This window comes from Ciconia boyciana, chromosome 17 (genome assembly GCF_034638445.1).
Source record: "Ciconia boyciana chromosome 17, ASM3463844v1, whole genome shotgun sequence".
Classification (NCBI taxonomy): Eukaryota; Metazoa; Chordata; class Aves; order Ciconiiformes; family Ciconiidae; genus Ciconia; species Ciconia boyciana.
The window spans coordinates 3,473,004-3,488,960 of record NC_132950.1 but is presented as its reverse complement, the minus strand read 5'-3'; the positions used below and the strand labels follow the sequence as shown (position 1 = coordinate 3,488,960).

The following is a 15,957-nucleotide window of genomic DNA, read 5'->3' as shown; positions in this document are numbered from 1 at the left end:
CCAGGGCAGGGTGTGGGCTGCCCAGGGCAGGAGGCAAAGGGCATGAGCATCACGTCCCTGCTCAGGGCGGGTGACTTCAGCTCCATCTTTTATGTAGTTCCACTGTATAATTCATTAACGTGCATATTTACAATCAAGTGCCCAAGCCCTGGTATCTCATAGAGATAGCACTGTAGCGCATGCCTTTGTTCGCAGACATCGCATTTCAGTGCCGTTAATCGTACGGTGAGGATTAGTAAAACGTGAAGTTCAAAGATGCCTAAATCACAGTGGGGGAGCTGGTAATCTCTGCCAACTATAATATTTGCACTTTATTTTCATCCTAGCATCCAGCCAAGGAGCGGAGCCTGGGCCGGGGAGCAGTACCACTGCATGAAAATGGATGGGGTGAGGACGGCACTGGGTTCCTGACCTGCTCCTTGGGCGTCATGGGTGGCTCAGAAGAGGCCATGGGTGGGACGTCCTTCCTCATCCATGTTAGGGACCTCCTCCCCCTGGGATGCTGTGCTCGTGCCTGCAGCTGGACAGGTGCTTCAGGGATGGGTTTAATCCAGGGATTATGAGACGTGAAGTGGCCTCTCTGCATGGGGGACACACGCAGAGGGGACATCTCCTGCTCCAACCACACGTCCTGTGGCCACCTGTGGTCCATGCTCCCCCAGGACCTGCCACCCAAGGGCACGTCCCTTCGGGATGTCCCCTCTGGAGGTGGCAGATGTCCCAGGTCTCTGCTTGGTGCTGGGAGACCTGTGGGCCACCAAAAGTGCAATTCTGCTCTTGCAGGGGCTGCCCGTGTCCCCTCCCCGCTGCAGCCCCAACACCAGCGTGCCTGGCAGCCCCAGTACTGAAACTGGGGCCGGGAACGTGCCGCTTCCCTGGCAAGGGTGTTTCCTCCCCATCTCTTTGCTGCCTAACAAGCATCCTTGTCAAAATAGCTAATTTCCTTCCAGAACAAAAAGTCACCTGAATACATTTGGAAGCTGTATTGCACTATCAGGGTAATCAGAATTTAATTTGATGCAGTCAAGGCTCTAAAAAGATGTTATCAAGGGGAACATCAAAGCTGGATTCCTGCGCTTGGAAATGCAACTGGAATGCTTAGTCCAGATTTCTCATTTTATTGGAGACTTTAAAAAATCAGTCCAAGTAACAAAAAATGAATATTAAGAGTATTTGCAAATTAATGTCTTTTGTAGCTGAACAAAGGCCACTGTCTAACCTACTTCTTTTGCATGTCTGGGACAGTCTCTTATTAAATCCTAATTATACAATTTTGTTGTGTCTAATCATTTCTGCACTTGCAGGAATTAAAACTGAGGCTCATTTCCCCGTTTGTTGTACCACGCAGCTCTTCGGGGTCCCCATCCTGCGAAGGGAGGCTAATCCCACTCAAGACGGGGGACCCCGGGGGTGCAGAGTCGGGGGGCAGGTGGGGTGGGAACCCGGGCTGCTGCTTTCTCTCCTGTGTCTGTGTTACAGCCTCCGGGCTTTGCGTCCGTCCCAGCTCTCGGGGTAGCTGAGGAAAAGCTCCAGCTCTTACTAGTGAATGTGATGGTGCGACAATTTCAGGTTTTATTTTTAAAGTACGATTTCAGAAGGAAGAAAGGCATTTCTAGGCCTTTTGGGTGCTGAGAAGATTGAAAATGTGACCAAAATGCACCCTGGAGATGGGGTGCTCCTTTTGGGGGGGGCTTTATTCGACCTGGGGGGCACGGCTGTGTCATAGCAGCAGCTGGGGCAGGGGACGGTGGAGCTGTGGCCTTCACCATCTTCACTTCAACCGCCACGATTTCTGTGCCAAGCTCAGGCTGTTTTGCCGAGCTGGCCGGGGCGAGCTTCTCTGTGCCGAGCTGGCCGGGGCGGTGGGTGATGGGGCGGTGGGTGATGGCACGGCAGCCCCTGCCCGGTGCCGCAGCCACCGACCCCCTCTCTTCCCTTGGCTCCCATTTCTGCAGAGCCAGAGCCCAAACGCTGTCATCCCCCCGTGCAGGGGACACAGGGGACAGACCCGTCCCTGGCTTTAGCCCTCAGAAACGTCGCAGGGGAGCTTTAGGGGAAAGGAGGCTCAGTCAACTTCGTTAGGGAAATAGCACAGATCTTGTGTTCAAACCTTTGAAGTGTTAATTAAAAAGAATTATGCAAAGGAGCGAGGATTTGAAACATTCATTTGAATCTCAATAAGGCATCTGTATTAAAAATAGCAGCGGGCTCAACGAAAGATACAGCCGTTTTGGAGCGAAACGGTCCCTGTGTCCCCGCCGCTGTCGGGCAGCGGGTTTCTGCCTGCTCCCTGCCCCAAACGGGCGCTGCGGCGTGTGGCTCAGCGCGAGCCTGGGAAAACACTTCTTGCCTAATATTTAAAGATCTTGAAAGCATCTCGTTTAAAAAAAGACCCAGTGGGGGTCGGCGTGGCGCCTAGCTGTACTGCACGGGGAGGGAGAGCGAGGCGCACGGGACGGTGAGGCGGGTGCAGGGCTGGGACCGCCCCAGGGCTCCTGATGTGGGGCACAAGGCACCCCAGTGCTGACTGCAGCCCCCCGGACCCCACACCAGCCCCCAAGCCCCAGCACAGCCTCTTCCAGGGGAAACTGGGGGGATGCGCCTCTCCGGCATGGCCCTTCATTAAAATCCCTGGCATGTCCCGGCCCTCGCTCATTCCAATAAAAAGCATCCAGGGTATTAATTACCAGATCAGCAGATAATGTCATTAAGTTTACTTGTGCACCGCACAGACCCAATGGGAATGTCAATGCCTCCGACCCTTGGTGTCGGCGCTGCAAGGGCGCAAGCGGGTGGGTGCCCTGACCAGCACTCGGTGGGCTGTGCCAGGCCGGCAGCGGCGTGGGGGCACCGGGGCCGAGACCCCGTGCCTGCAGAGAACCGATGCTCTCAGTTCATTGCTGGCATGGAGCCGGTGGGCTGCGAGGGCATGGGTCCTCCGGTGGGGATGGCTTTTCCGGGCAGCGAGTCAGGGGGTTGCAATGGGGGCAGAAAGCAGCCTGGGCAGGGGATGGGGCGTGAGGAGCTTTGCTGGGGCCGCAGCCCCGCGGGGAAGGTGCTGACGGGCAAAGCCGGAGCCTCACTGCAAAATTACGCGGCGATTTCAAAGGCTCGGGCTGTAACCTTAGCTGCGGGTTTGATTAAAAATGTATGAATATCGGCCTGACCTTGGGCAGGGCTCACGGCTGGTGCTCCCCCGGCAGCCCCTCGTCCCCCACCGGCGGGAGGAGGTGACGCTCTCGGCCGAAACGTGGTGCAGGGGTAACCCCGCCGCCTGCCTTCCCACGCCAGGGAGTGGGACTTCCACGGATGGGGCCTCCCCGCTCCTGTCTGGATGCCTGAAGTCTGCAGAGGGGACCCTGGGGCCAAGGGCTGGGCTGTCGGACCCCCCAGGGACACGGCCGGCACCCGTGGCAGCCCTCCGGCCCGCACGGGTGTGCGAAGGATTCTCCGTCCCTCGCACTGATGAGCCAAAAACAACCCTGGTGACAATGTCAGCTTAGGAAAGGGCCTTTTCTTCTGCCAGGTGATGTGGAGCTGGGAAAGACGTGGGGGTCAGAAAATGGAAATCTCCCCGCTCTGCTCCCCAGGACGCTGTCCAGAGGCTCCGGTTCAGGAGCGCCTCGCCAGGCTCTCATTAGTATGGAAATAATTCAAGGGACACACGCAAGACAACTGGAAAAGCATTTTATCTGTTGTGCCGGAGCAAACTCTTTTTGCAGCGCAGCGTTCAAAGGACGGCACAACTGCAGGCAGCTGGCACCGCAGATAGATATGTTAAATGCAGATAGGCAGAGTAAATATTCACTATAAGCCATCGCTATGCCCCAGCAGGCAGGGAATGGAGAGAGGGTTTGGTGGTTTTTTTTTTTTTATCTTTCTACAAATATGTTTGGGACCAACAGATATCAGCTCGGGGTTTGCAGGGAATCCTTGCCAGTTTTACTCAATAGCGTATATCTTGCAAAAGAATTAATAACACTTTTGGCTGCCTCGGTGCACAGCTCTCCCCGCAGTAGCTGTTTTCGGTGCAGGACGGACTCGCCGCAAATACAGCCCAGAACCCCGCGGATAATTTGCTGCATGCAAAGTCTTGTTGCTCCAAGCGCGAGCAATGGCTTGAAAAGCTCTTTTCTCCCCCCAGCCCTCAAAGCTTCCCACCCGGAGCCGCAGACCCCGGTACTTTCTCCTCTAGGCTTTTCCTCGCGCGGTTTTGCACCTCCCAGCCCTGCTCCGGGCGATGCCAGCTCCCCCCAGCCGCACCGCTCGCCCGAGACGTGCCTGGCAGCGACGGGTCGCGGGGGGCTTCCAGAAACGGCCCGCTCTTGATCTACAATTTAAAAACTATTTTGTTTTGCCTCCGTCGTTTTTACCAGCAATTTGCTCTAGCAAAAGAACACAATACCCCTTTAGGAAAGAAGAAATAAACCCTTTCTTTCAATTAAATTTCTCCCGACCTTACTAAAACTTTTTCCCCGTTCCCTCTTCTAAAGAAGCGGCTTTTTTTTATTTTTGTGATCTCCAATTCCACCGAGAGACAGAAGAAATCAGCATATCAGAGAAAACAACGATTCTTGTGATGCCCAGCAGTCACTAATTAACAAATTAAAAATAAAAATCTTTCTGCAGATAGGATTGTTTTCTGGCTATGTTGCCTTTTCTTTTGTCAGTGCTGTGACAAGGAACCTCTTTATTGCTGCAGATAGAGCAGATTAAACCATCGCTCTCACGCCGTTCGCCTCGTTGGATGGGTTTGTGCGGCTCGTTGTTTCGGCCCCCAAATAAAATGCCTTGCCCCCACTTTTATCCTATTGTGGCGGGTTCCTTCGGAGACGCGCATAGATGTGAAAATTGCGAGAGAGCGTTGAAGCCATCGCATCCGTCCCCCGGCTGGACCAGGCATCCTTTAATAATCCACAGAGGATGGGGGCTCAGGGGGGCTGAGGCCACCTGTGTGGACTCACTTCCAGTGGAACATCTGGAGAACATCTGGGTTCCTCCAGAGGGTCCACCTCCCCCTGAACTCCATAGCCCCCAGCTGGCAGCAGCCCCAGGAGACCTCCCCAAGCGGCCGAGCCGCGGCTCAGCCCGTCCCTCCCGGCACTCATGCGGTTCAGCCCGCAGCCTGCCCTCCTCCACACCACGCCTGGGAAGATCCCAGGCTCCTTCTCCAAATTTCAGGATCGTTTTGGCCTCTCCCCCTCCCAAGTGCTTGCAGCCCTGCCTGGGGACGGCGCCCGAAGCAGAGGCTCCGTTGGGAGCTGCTGCCGGCCGCGGGGTCTGAGCTCTCTGTTCTCTCACCCGTAGCTAAAGGCAGCACCTGCGGGTCTCCAATGTCATTTCGGTTCATGGTCCCCAACGGCGAGGAGCAAAACCAGACCCCAAAGCCAGCTGGCGCAGAGCCGGCCCTGGGGCTCGGCGCTGGGGTCCCAGCCTTGCGACCAGCTCTCGGGGTCTCTGCTGGAGCGAGGCAAAAGGGCAGGACGGTTCCCTGCGCGTTTGGAGCCAGCCAGATGTTGGTCTTTGGCCAAAGGGCCTTGGAAACCCTCTTTGCCAAGGTCCCCTCCGAGGGCCAGCATCCTTCAGCGGGCTCCGAGAAGCGTCGCCCTGCAGAGTATTTGCAGCGGCCGTGAGTGGTACGCGTGGGGGGGCTGCTCAGTTCCCCGAGCACCAACATCGGCGCCTGTGGCTGTCGACGTTCCCTTGGGGCTGCTGGAACCCCCCGGATGCCCCGCGGGGCCGGGGGTGCGGGGCTGGCCCCAGGGAGGGCAGTTTTGGGAGCAAGGCTGAGCACAAGCCTGCGCCGAGGGCAGCCGAAGGCAGGACCCCAGCGCCGCCCGAAACCTCTGCCTGCTGCGATGGGCGCCTCGGGGCCACAGCCCTGCCGGGGCGGGGAGCAGGGGGTGCCCACAGCCGCGGCACCTGGATGTTGCATCAAAACACTTGTTTTCCCCCTTTATTTTTTATTGCACAGGTTTCCCCGGTCAAGGGCCATGGCTTTCGGCCGGCAGGGCTGGAGAGCCCCGCACTGAAACCTGCCCGTCCTACGCAGGCAGCTCCTGCACTCAGACGACCTAATTAAATTAATTTTGGTGGCTTGGGGTTTTTTTTGGGGGGGGTCTGGCTGAAAGATAATTAGCCAAAAGATGCCCTGATTTCTTTCTTCGGAGTAAGATCTTCCATTTAATTATTCAGCCAGTGTGTTTTCACTCACCATTTATGCTCCCAGGGACAGCCGATGCCGGGTGTGAACCGGGGAGCAGCTCTGGCCACCCCGGGGGGACGCACCCTGCCCCACGGAGCCCCGTCCCACCAAACCCTTCATCCCTCTTGGGATTTTGCTGGGACCCAGAGCAGCCCCCCGCCTGCTGCTAGCAGTGCAATGAGTTTGCCAGGCCTGATGCCACGGGGAGGGAGGCTGGGGGTGCCGGCTGCCTGCGTGGGGCTCGGCAGAGCCGAAACCCCCCGCTTCCCCACGTCTCCAGAAACTGGAAAAAAGTGTTTTCTCTTAAAATGCTTTCTTCTCCCCGTGGCCCCGGAGCAGTAATAAATCATCACTTATTTAAAACAAAATCCAGCTAATGGAGCAGCTGCATAATGCGTGTGCTTCAAAGGGAAAAAAACCTGTCAGCAGTTTCCAAACTTTCGAGGTTAAAATGCTGTCAAGTTATTTTTAATAGTTTTTCATTTGTTTTAATTTGCCGTTCCTTAATATGCAGCGAGGAATTCGGAAAATAATCATTTCCTCCTCGTGAGTCGTCTTCCCGGCCGGCAAACGCCGGGCCTCTGTGCCGCCGGGCGGGGGTGGCCGGGGATGGCGGCAGCACCGAGGGGGCAGGCGGGACCTCCCGGCACCGCCGCGCCTGGCTCGGGTGAACGGGGGGCTCCCAACGGGCACGCCAGGCCGGGGCGTGCCGGGCCGAGCTGGGCCGAGCTGCGCCGTGCCAAGCTGGGCCGTGGCGGGCTGGGCGATGCCGTGGCGGGCTGTGCCGTGTCAAGCTATGCCGTAACGGGCCATGCCGAGCCAGGCCATGCTGTGCCGAGCCGGGCTGTGCGGGGCCAGGCTGTGCCTCGCTGTGCCATGCCGAGTCAAGCCATGCTGAGCAAGGCTGCGCCGAGCTGTGCTGTGCCATGCCGTGCCGAGCTGTGCAGGACCAGGCCATGCTAAGCTGTGCCACGCCGAGCCAAGCCGTGCCGAGCTGAACTAAGCAGGGCGAGACTGTGCCAAGCTGTGCCGTGCTGTGCCGTGCCGAGCCAAGCGGCGCTACGCGATGCCAAGCTGTGCAAGGCCAGGCCGCGCCAAGCCATGCTGTGCCAAGCCAAGGCGTGCCGAGCCGAGCTGTGCGGGGCCAGGCTGTACCAAGCCGTGCTGCGCCACGCCAAGCCACGCAGGGCCAGGCCGTGCCAAGCCATGCCATGCTGAGCCATGCTCAGCCACGTGGGGCAAGGCTGTGCTGAGCTGTGCCATGCCATGCCAAGCCATGTAGGGCCAGGCCATGCCAAGCCGTGCCATTCCGTGCCAAGGCAAGGTGTGCCAAGCTGAGTTGTGCCGGGATAGGCTGTTCCAAGCCATGCTATGCCATGCCAAGCCATGCAGCACCATGCCATGCCAAGCCAAGCCATGCCGAGCCAAGCTGAGCCAAGCCATGCAGGGCAAGGCTGTCCTGAGCTGTGCTATGCCATGCCAAGCCGTGCCATGCCAAGTCACACCATGCCAAGCCATGCCAAGCCATGCCATGCCGATCCATGCCGTGCTGAGCCAAGCTGTGCTAAGCCAAGCCATGCAGGGCCAGGCTGTGCCAAGCCATGCCATGTTGAGCCGAACCAAGCCACGTGGGGCAAGGCTGTGCCGAGCTGAGCTGTGCTATGCCCTGCTGAGCCGTGCGGTGCCATGCCATGCCATGCCATGCTGGGCCATGCCATGCCGGGCCAAGCTGTGTGGGGCCGAGCTGTGCCGAGCTGTCTTGTGCCATGCTGAGCCGTGCAGGGCCAGGCCATGCCAAGCTGTGCCACGCTGAACCAAGCTGTGCCGAGCTGAGCTGCGCCATGCAGGGCCAGGCCATGGCAAGCCATGCCACGCCAATCCACGCCGTGCTGAGCCAAGCTGTGCTAAGCCAAGCCACGCAGGGCCAGGCCGTGCCAAGCCATGCCATGCTGCGCTAAGCCAAGCCATACCATGCCATACCAAGCCATGCCAAGCTGTGCCGTGCCGAGCCAAGCCACGCCACACAGAGCAAGGCTGCGGCACGCCGTACCATACCGAGCCAAACCATACCAAACCGCGCTAAACCATACAAGGGCCGCGCTATACCAAGCCAAACCGTGCCAAACCGTGCCAGGCCCAGCCATGCCAACACCAACAGGTGGCGACAGGTCCCCATTGCGCCCCTATCACCCTCCCCCAGCGCCCAACCGGGCCACCGCGCCGGGGCCGTGCCGAGCCGCGCCGAGCCGTGCCGAGCCGGAACGGCTCGGCACGGCTCGGCGCGGCTCGGCACGGCCCCGGCGCGGCATGAAAGGCTTTAACACAGCTCGTCCCCCCCAGCCCCCCGTCCGGTTATCGGGCTGGTTAATCCCGTATGTAAATGGCAGCCAATGGATGGTGCCGTTGAGCGGGGCTGGGATTAGCGGCGGGGCGAATGGCTGGCACTTTTACTGGGATTACAGAACAAAGAGCTGCTCTCCCTCCCCGGCTCGGGGTTCGGTGGGGGTTTTTTTTCGCCCCCACCCCCCCTTCCCCTCCCTTCCGTCCTTTAAGCCCCCACCGGGTAGCACCGGCTCCGCCCGGGGAGGAGGGAAGCGGCGGGAGGCGGCGGGAGGCGGCTCCGTCCCGGCCCCCGCCCGCCCGCCCCCGCCGCTCCCGCGCAGCCTCGCCGGGGGAGGCAGGAGCGCCGCGCCCGCAGCCGCCCGCGGTAAGGAAAAGTTTTGGCCCCCACCTCCTCCCTGTTCCCCTGCTCCTCCCCGGCCCCGCTCCTGGGGGGGGGAGAGCCGGGGGGGATGCGGGGTTTGGGGATGCTAGGTGCGATGGGGCTGGGGGGCGGGGGGCGTTGGGGCTCGGGGGGTGATGCTGGGCTCCGTTAGGGCTGGGGGGTGATGGGGGGGGGGCGTTGGGGCTGCCGGGGGAGGCAGGGCTGTGGGGGCATCGAGGCTTGGGGGGTGTTGGGGGCGATGGGGCTGGGGGAGCGCTAGGCTGGTCAGGGCCGGGGGTGATGGGGGTGCGGGGGGCATGAGGGCTGGGGGCGTCGGGGAGCGGTAGGGCTGGGGGGCACGAGGGCTGGGGGATGCTGCAGGGCAGGAGGGCTGGCGGGGATGCTGGGGGGTATTAGGGCTGGGAGGGATGTTGGGGGGCTGTAGGGCTTGCGGGAGATGCTGGGGATATTCGGGCTAGGGGGGTGTTGAGCTCATGGGGGCTGGGGGGGGAATGCTGGGGGTGAGGATGGGGCTTGGGCTTGGTGGGGTCCATCAGGGCTGGGGGGGTGCCAGGAGGCACTAGGGCTGGGGGGGCACTAGGGCTGGGGGGGACAGTGCTGCAGGGGCGCTCGGGGCGGTGATGCAGGGGATGCCGGGCTGGCCCTTGGCGCTCAGCACCGCAGCGGTGTCCCGTGTCCCTCGGTGTCCCACGTCCCTCGGGCAGCTCCAGGGCCGCCACCTGCCCCGGCTGCGTCTGCTGGTGCCGGGCTGGAAGGGAAGCTGCAAGCAGGGCTTTGCCGGGGCTCGCCTCCCTCTTCGCCGGCGCGGGGAAAGGCGGCAGCGCGGCTGGAAATAGAAACGCAGGGTTGAGCTGATGAAGCGCTCGGGGCTTCGGCTAGGCTGGTAACCCGGCCTCGGCCCCGCGGCCTGTGGGGCGCAGGGACAGACGTCCTCTGCCTCTCCCGGTGCTGGCGGGGACAAGCGGAGGTTTCTCGGTGCGTGGGGACAACCGTGATGGGCAGAAAGTTGCTCCCCGGGGAGCCGGTGCCCTTGTCCTTCCAGCGCGCGGGGCTGGCGGTGGGTTCGTCTGGGATGAGCTCTAAACAGGAGCGAACCTATTAATGCGTGTTGTGCCGGAGCGAGCCTCGGACCCGGCGGCACTGCGCAGGTAGTCCCCGGGTGTCTGCGGTGGGCACGCCTGGGCGAGAGCGCTTCGGGAGGCGTTGGTGCTGCCGAGCGTCGCTGCAGAGCCATGGGGCCGGGTGTCGCGGGCGCTTCGGGGTCGGTCGCTCGGCCTCCTGCCGCATCCGTCGCCCGTCGGTGTGCAAGGTCCGGACAGAGCGACCGCCTGGGGACGTCAGCACGGAGCCTCGCGTGACGGAGCCCCTGGCTTCGGGGTGTCTGCTCCCTGCGCCGCTCCCACCGGAGGAGCTGCTGGAAGTGCTGCAACTGGGGAATAACCCTGTGGATGCGAGCGCCTTTAGTTCCGCAGGATCCCGGGTCTCCGGTCCCCGCTGGCGTGGCCAGACCCGCTACGTTGGCTGTTGCCCGTCTGAGCCCGTGGAATTTCCTACTCCTGTGGAAATCACCGCAGCACTTCCTCTGAAATGAGAAAGCGGTGGAGCGGCCACCGGCATCAGACCCGACCCCACCGGCAGCCGTGGGGCTGGGATGCTAAAGGCCACGGCTCAGCACCTCTGCTGTGTCCCATGGGCCCCCACCGTGGGTTTTCCCGTGCACCGCTGCTGTCCGAGCTGGCATCGCCTCTCAAGGCCACATTTTTGGGGTGAACCCTGCCTGGGATGCATCGCTGCTGGGTGCGGGCAGGGGAAGGGGTCGGGCAGCTGCCCTTGCGGGGTGCCTGCAGGAGCCGGGGGGTGACGAAGCCAGTGGCCACTGCCACCTCCCTTTGCTGCCCTCCCGGGAGGGCTTTCCCATCTCGGTGGAGGAGCTGCTGGTGCTGCCGCGGGTTGCTGCTCGTTGCAGTTTGCTAATGAGAAGCAGGGAGAAGAGGGAAGGAACCTGCTCAGGGACGTATTTAGCAACCTGCCCTACCAGCCCGGGCGAGAGACGCGATGCCCTTGCTGGCAGCCCGGCACGGTGCCGGCAGGCATCCGGTGGGACCTTGCGTGGGGCAGGAGGTGACAAGGAGGGTGGACTTTGGGGCCAGCACGGAGGGGACAGGTTTGGCTGTCCCGCATGATGCGCGTTACATATGACTTGAGCAATGCTCTGCTTAAAGGAAGGAGAAAAAACCCCAAAACCCAAAAATCCCAGACCAAAACAAGCGACCTTTCACTGTTGGAGCTAATGGGGGATTCCCATCCGCTGCTCCCGCAGGAAATAGCTCAGATTTTTTTCGGCAATTATCAATGCCCTGTACTTCCTTTGGGAATTTCGGTGGCTGCACCCCGGCGGCTAGGCTGGAGGAATGCGGAGGGACTCCGGCCGCTGGCCAGGCTCGTCCCCAGCCAGTTGCCCGCTACGGGGCTGGCCCCTGGGGTGGGCACAGGGCTCGGCGCCGGCTGTCCCCGGCTTGGGCAGCAGTGCCCTGCCCTGCCTGTCAGCTGACGGGTGCGGTTATTCCTTGTGCCACCAGCATCCATTTGCAGATGCCTGTGGCGTGTGAACGTGGTGGTGGCTCGTCGTGGAAGAAGAGGTGTGGATGGGGACTGCTGCTCCCGGGATGGCTGGGCTTGGGTGTAGGTGGTGGGTGATGGTTTGGGGAAGGGGATGCGTGGGCGAGGGGCTGTGTTGGTACCCGTGCTCTGCTCCTGGCCCTCCAGCCACGTCGGCATGTGTGGCACCTCACCGGAGGTGAGGACAAACCTCCTCTGGGGCTTTGAGGGGAGCAGAGGCAGATGCTGAAGGCACGTGGGGTGGGTTCACCACCACTAGAAGCCTTCTCCCCGAGGACAGGGAGGAGTAGAGGAGAGGACCTACTGGGAGCCCCTTCCAAGGATGGAGATATCCATCCAGGAGCTAAAAATGTATTTATTGATTCATTTATTGGGAAGAGCCCAGCTGGAAGCTGTAGGGAAGGGCCTCCTGGTGTCCATCTGGATGCTGGCCCGAGCAGCGGGGCTGGGGGCAGCGAGCAGCCCCGGCTGGAGGTTTGCTGGGGAGACAGCGGTCTTGGCAGACTGGAGCAGGGTTTCCTGGGACCTTGCTCTGCCCTGTTGCAGCCTGTCCCTTCACAGGACATGTTTTATTTAAATCTCTTGAAGCATCGTCTCTAAAAAGAGGTCAGGAGCCCTTGGTCTGGTCCGAAGCTGTGGGAGGCTCGGGGCTGCGCGGTGGCTGGGGTCCAGGTGGGCTTTATGGATTGGAGATTTAGGGTTTTTTTGCTCACCGGTTCAGTGCTTCGTTTCTTAGTGCAGCCCCGTTGGTTGAATTTGCTTCGAGCCCAAGAGAAAAATGTCAGCTGAGTCCGGGTGGGAGCTCATCCCTGCTGCGTGGTGCCCCCGTAGGGGTGCAGCGATGGGCTGGGAAGGGGGTGGCTGCCGGAGAAATCCCCCAAAGCATCTGCTGTGGGAATACCCCCCTGTCTCGTCCCGGTTTGGGAGCCGCTGCCAAACGCCGCTTTACGAACACTTTGGTGGTGGTTTCTGAGGGACTTACCTATGGCGGCAGCAAGGCTTTCCCATAGGTAGCATGCTATGAAGAAAAGCCCTCGGTACGCGAATCCCCTCCTTGAGAGCAGGCTGTACCAAGGTGGGATTTACATTCCTGCACGCAAACAGCTTCTGTTTGGGTTTTCTGGTTTCACGTTGCCTTGTCTCTGCTCCGTGCTGCTCTGGCTGGTTGAAGAAGAGAATTAACCTCAGCGGGACGAGCAGGCGACCAGCGAGGAGCATCGCTCTGCGGCTGTGCGTCCGCACGGATGTCACCGTCCTTTACCAGGGCTTCCCCCCTCAGAGCTGATCTCCACCTCACGTGAGGGATGAGGTGTCTGTCTTCATTTTCTTTAAATCCGCAAAATTAAAGGAGCGAATGCTGGTGGGGACATCAGTGTGGGTGCAGGAGAGGTCCTGGAAATGTGTCCTCCAGCGCCACCTGCGTGCCTGGGACCTCTGCCCCAGCAGCTTGAAGGGGACAAACCTGAATGTCCCCTGCCTGCAGGTGACGTCCCCTGTGGGGTGTGCCAGGGCCTGGCTGTGCCCCAGAGCCATCCAAGCAGTGGGTGCAAGTGGATGGGTGCAAATGCTTGTGGTGGGCACCACAGACCTGCTGGTGATCCACACCTGGGAGCTCAGAGGGTGCTTGGGGCACAGATCCCTCTGGAGACGGTGCGGGGGAGACTGGTGGGCAGGATGGTTTTAACTTTTCAAGTCTTTCTTTCACTTTTTGGTGATGCATGCAGGTGCTGGTCACTGCCAGGGGCTGCGTGTCCTGCTTAGCTGAGGGTTTGATGTTCCTGGAGGAGAAACCTCCCCCTGTCGCGGGTGGACGGAGGTTGGAGGGATTTGTACGCTTCCGAGAGAGAAACACGTGGTGCCTGGGCCCTGATAACCAGCAGCTTTATGGGGTTGTTTGAAGAGGGGCTGAGAAATCCCTTTACATGAGAAGAGACGTTTGGTAGCCAGGTTGGAGCTGAGCCCTGGCCGAGGCAGGGGACGGACGTGTGGGATCCCAGCCACGGGTTGTGCCAGTGGCGAGGCTGTTGAGGAGCCCTTGGCTTCCTTCCCCCTTGCTAAAAAAAAAAGGCAAGAAAACCTCAAAGCTTTCCCTCTGGTGACTGCTGGTTAGAAGAACATAGAGGCGGTCAGTCTGGCTCAGGGAGAACTTGCGGTGAGTGGAGAGGGAGTCCTCCGGAGCAAGGGAACGCTGGGGAAATGAAACCATTGCAGTGGGTGAAGAAGACCTCCTTAGTTTTATCAGGTTGTGTGCGAGAAGATGCTTCGCCCATCTTTAAAGGGTGGCACGCAGGGATGAGCACGTCTCCGCGCCCAGGTTTCGGCAGAGCTCGCCTCTCGCCTTTACCTCCAGCTGCGTCTGCGTGGACGTGTCTCCCGCCTAGGAAACCACCCGCTCCTAGTGCCTGCGTGAGGTGACCTTGCCTTGGGACGCCGGACACCGGGTTGCTCATCTGCTGCTGGAGCTCCAGCCTGGTGGCACCGAAGGGTTGGCCCTGGGCGGTGGAGACGGCCCCGGCCATCGTGCCGGGGATGGAGGTGGCTCCCTGGAGGTGGGCAGAGGCCCCCACGCCGACACGCACAGATGAAAGAGGCAAACCCAGTCCTGCTTCTAATTAGCAGCAATCCTTGCGCCTGAAATTAAACCCGGCCACTTCATAAGGGCTCGGCGCCGGGGAGCACGCGTGGCGTGTCGCATTGATGGCAGCACCCAGGAGCAGTGCCGGTGAGGCAGGCGTGCCCTCCCCTGCCGGCCCGCCAGCAGCCATCGGGGAGAGCCTCTGGGATGCCGAAAGGTTTAGGACAAGGCTTGAGATGGGCTGCTGGGCCGTACCCTGCCGCAGGGCAGAGACCCCATTGCGGTGGTAGGGTTTTCCCTGGATGGGTGCTGCTGCTCAGACCTTCCCAGAAGGGACCCTAAAGGATGGTTTGCGTTCGGGGCTGCACCGGCGCCGAGCCCCCTGGGATGGGTATTTGGGCGTATCTCCCCCAGCACCGGTAGGACGGGGCTATGCCCGCTGCGGTCGGGCTTTGGGACCTATTTGAGGCTCCCGTTGCAGTCACGCTCCTCCCCGTCGGGTCGGTTCTCTGCTTGTTTCATTGCAGGGTGAGACACGGGGATGGAAGAACCTGCAGGAAAGGCAGGATTATGTCTCCCTAATTAGTAGGGCCCTGATTTTCGTTTCTACCCAGAGCTCTGGTAATGATTAAATATGTGGGAATTATCTTTATTATTTGTATTGCATTTGTATTTAGGAGGCTCGGACCCCATTTGCTGTGCAAGCAGTGAATGAATGTCCTTGCCTGGAGGAACGCTGTCTCTGGCACACCCATCACATGTCCTGGGCCGGGTAGATTGGGGTTTGAGCCTGCGTGCCCGTGGCATTGCCCAAATTGCTACCGCAGCTCTGCTCCCCGGCACTTAGAAGGATTTAAAGCATTGGATAGTACGTCTTTTTTGTTGCATACGAGTCACGTACATTTTAGTATGGGGGAAAAAACAATCAGTGTATTAACATGACCTCTGAAACCGTGATTTATGTATAGATTTAAAATACATACATGTTTTTGGCACCAGCTTTGTCAAAGCCCAGGAGTTGGCCGCCGCCTTTAGACACCCTCGCTTTATCGTTGGAGGGCTACAATAAAGCAGTCTCGTTAGGTAAATATAACGATGTTACGATCCACCATCTGCTAAAGTGCTGCTGCGCGGCGCTGGCGGAGCGGTGGGAGCTGCCTGCCGCACCGCTTCTCCCCTGCTCCTTCTTGCCGGTGTCTGCCGTGGGTCTTGCGTGTCTTAGGAGAAACAGAAGCGGTTGGTACGGATGGAGAAAGGGCTCTTTCTTATGGTTCCCCCCTTTTAACCAGCCAGGGGATGAGCTGTTGAACCCTTCCAGCTGGTGAGGAGTGATCGGAGCGCGGTGGGGCTGTTGGGATGGTGGCAGGGTCATCGGCAAGTCCCCCGAAAACTGGGTCACCGTGTTGCCGAGCTGCGGAGACCCCAGTGTGTGGGGATGCTCTGGTCTGCAGGAACGCCCCGAGATGCCCCCAGGTCCCTGGGTCCCACAGCATCAGCCTTGCACCCGTCCGACAGTGGGACAGCCCTGTCCCCGTGGCAGCAGAGACCCCTGCGCCTCCTCAGGCACTGGCAGCCCTTTTGCGGTCGCCGTCAGGAAGGATCACACTCAGTCGGTGAAATATGTGAGGAACTCTGCTTATTTAAAGTGCCTTTGGGGTTTTGGGCCTTACATAAACATCCTGGTTGGGGTTTGGGTTGGAGGTTTTCATCCCGGGAAAGGCAGGCTGGGAGAAGGGAGCCGCGCTGGTGCCCCAAGTCTGCGTGCGCCTTCTGACAAGGTTATAAATTAGCTTCATTAGAGGAGGATCACTGAAAATAAATTGCTCTGCACCC

At 60.1% G+C, this 15,957-nt stretch overlaps 1 protein-coding gene across 5 annotated transcripts in view; it reads left to right on the top strand.

Moving 5' to 3' along the window:
* Positions 1 to 8,557: 8,557 nt before the first annotated feature.
* Positions 8,558 to 15,957, top strand: part of GTF2IRD1 (GTF2I repeat domain containing 1) — a 68,383-nt gene continuing 60,983 nt past the window's right edge. For 4 of the 5 annotated variants that reach the window (XM_072882575.1, XM_072882576.1, XM_072882577.1 and 1 more), the window contains exon 1: positions 8,558 to 8,912. In XM_072882575.1, coding sequence (XP_072738676.1) covers positions 8,640 to 8,912 — 273 coding nt within the window. In that variant the 5' untranslated portion in view covers positions 8,558 to 8,639. The remainder of the gene's footprint in view (positions 8,913 to 15,957) is intronic. The other variant, XM_072882578.1, reaches the window with a different exon arrangement.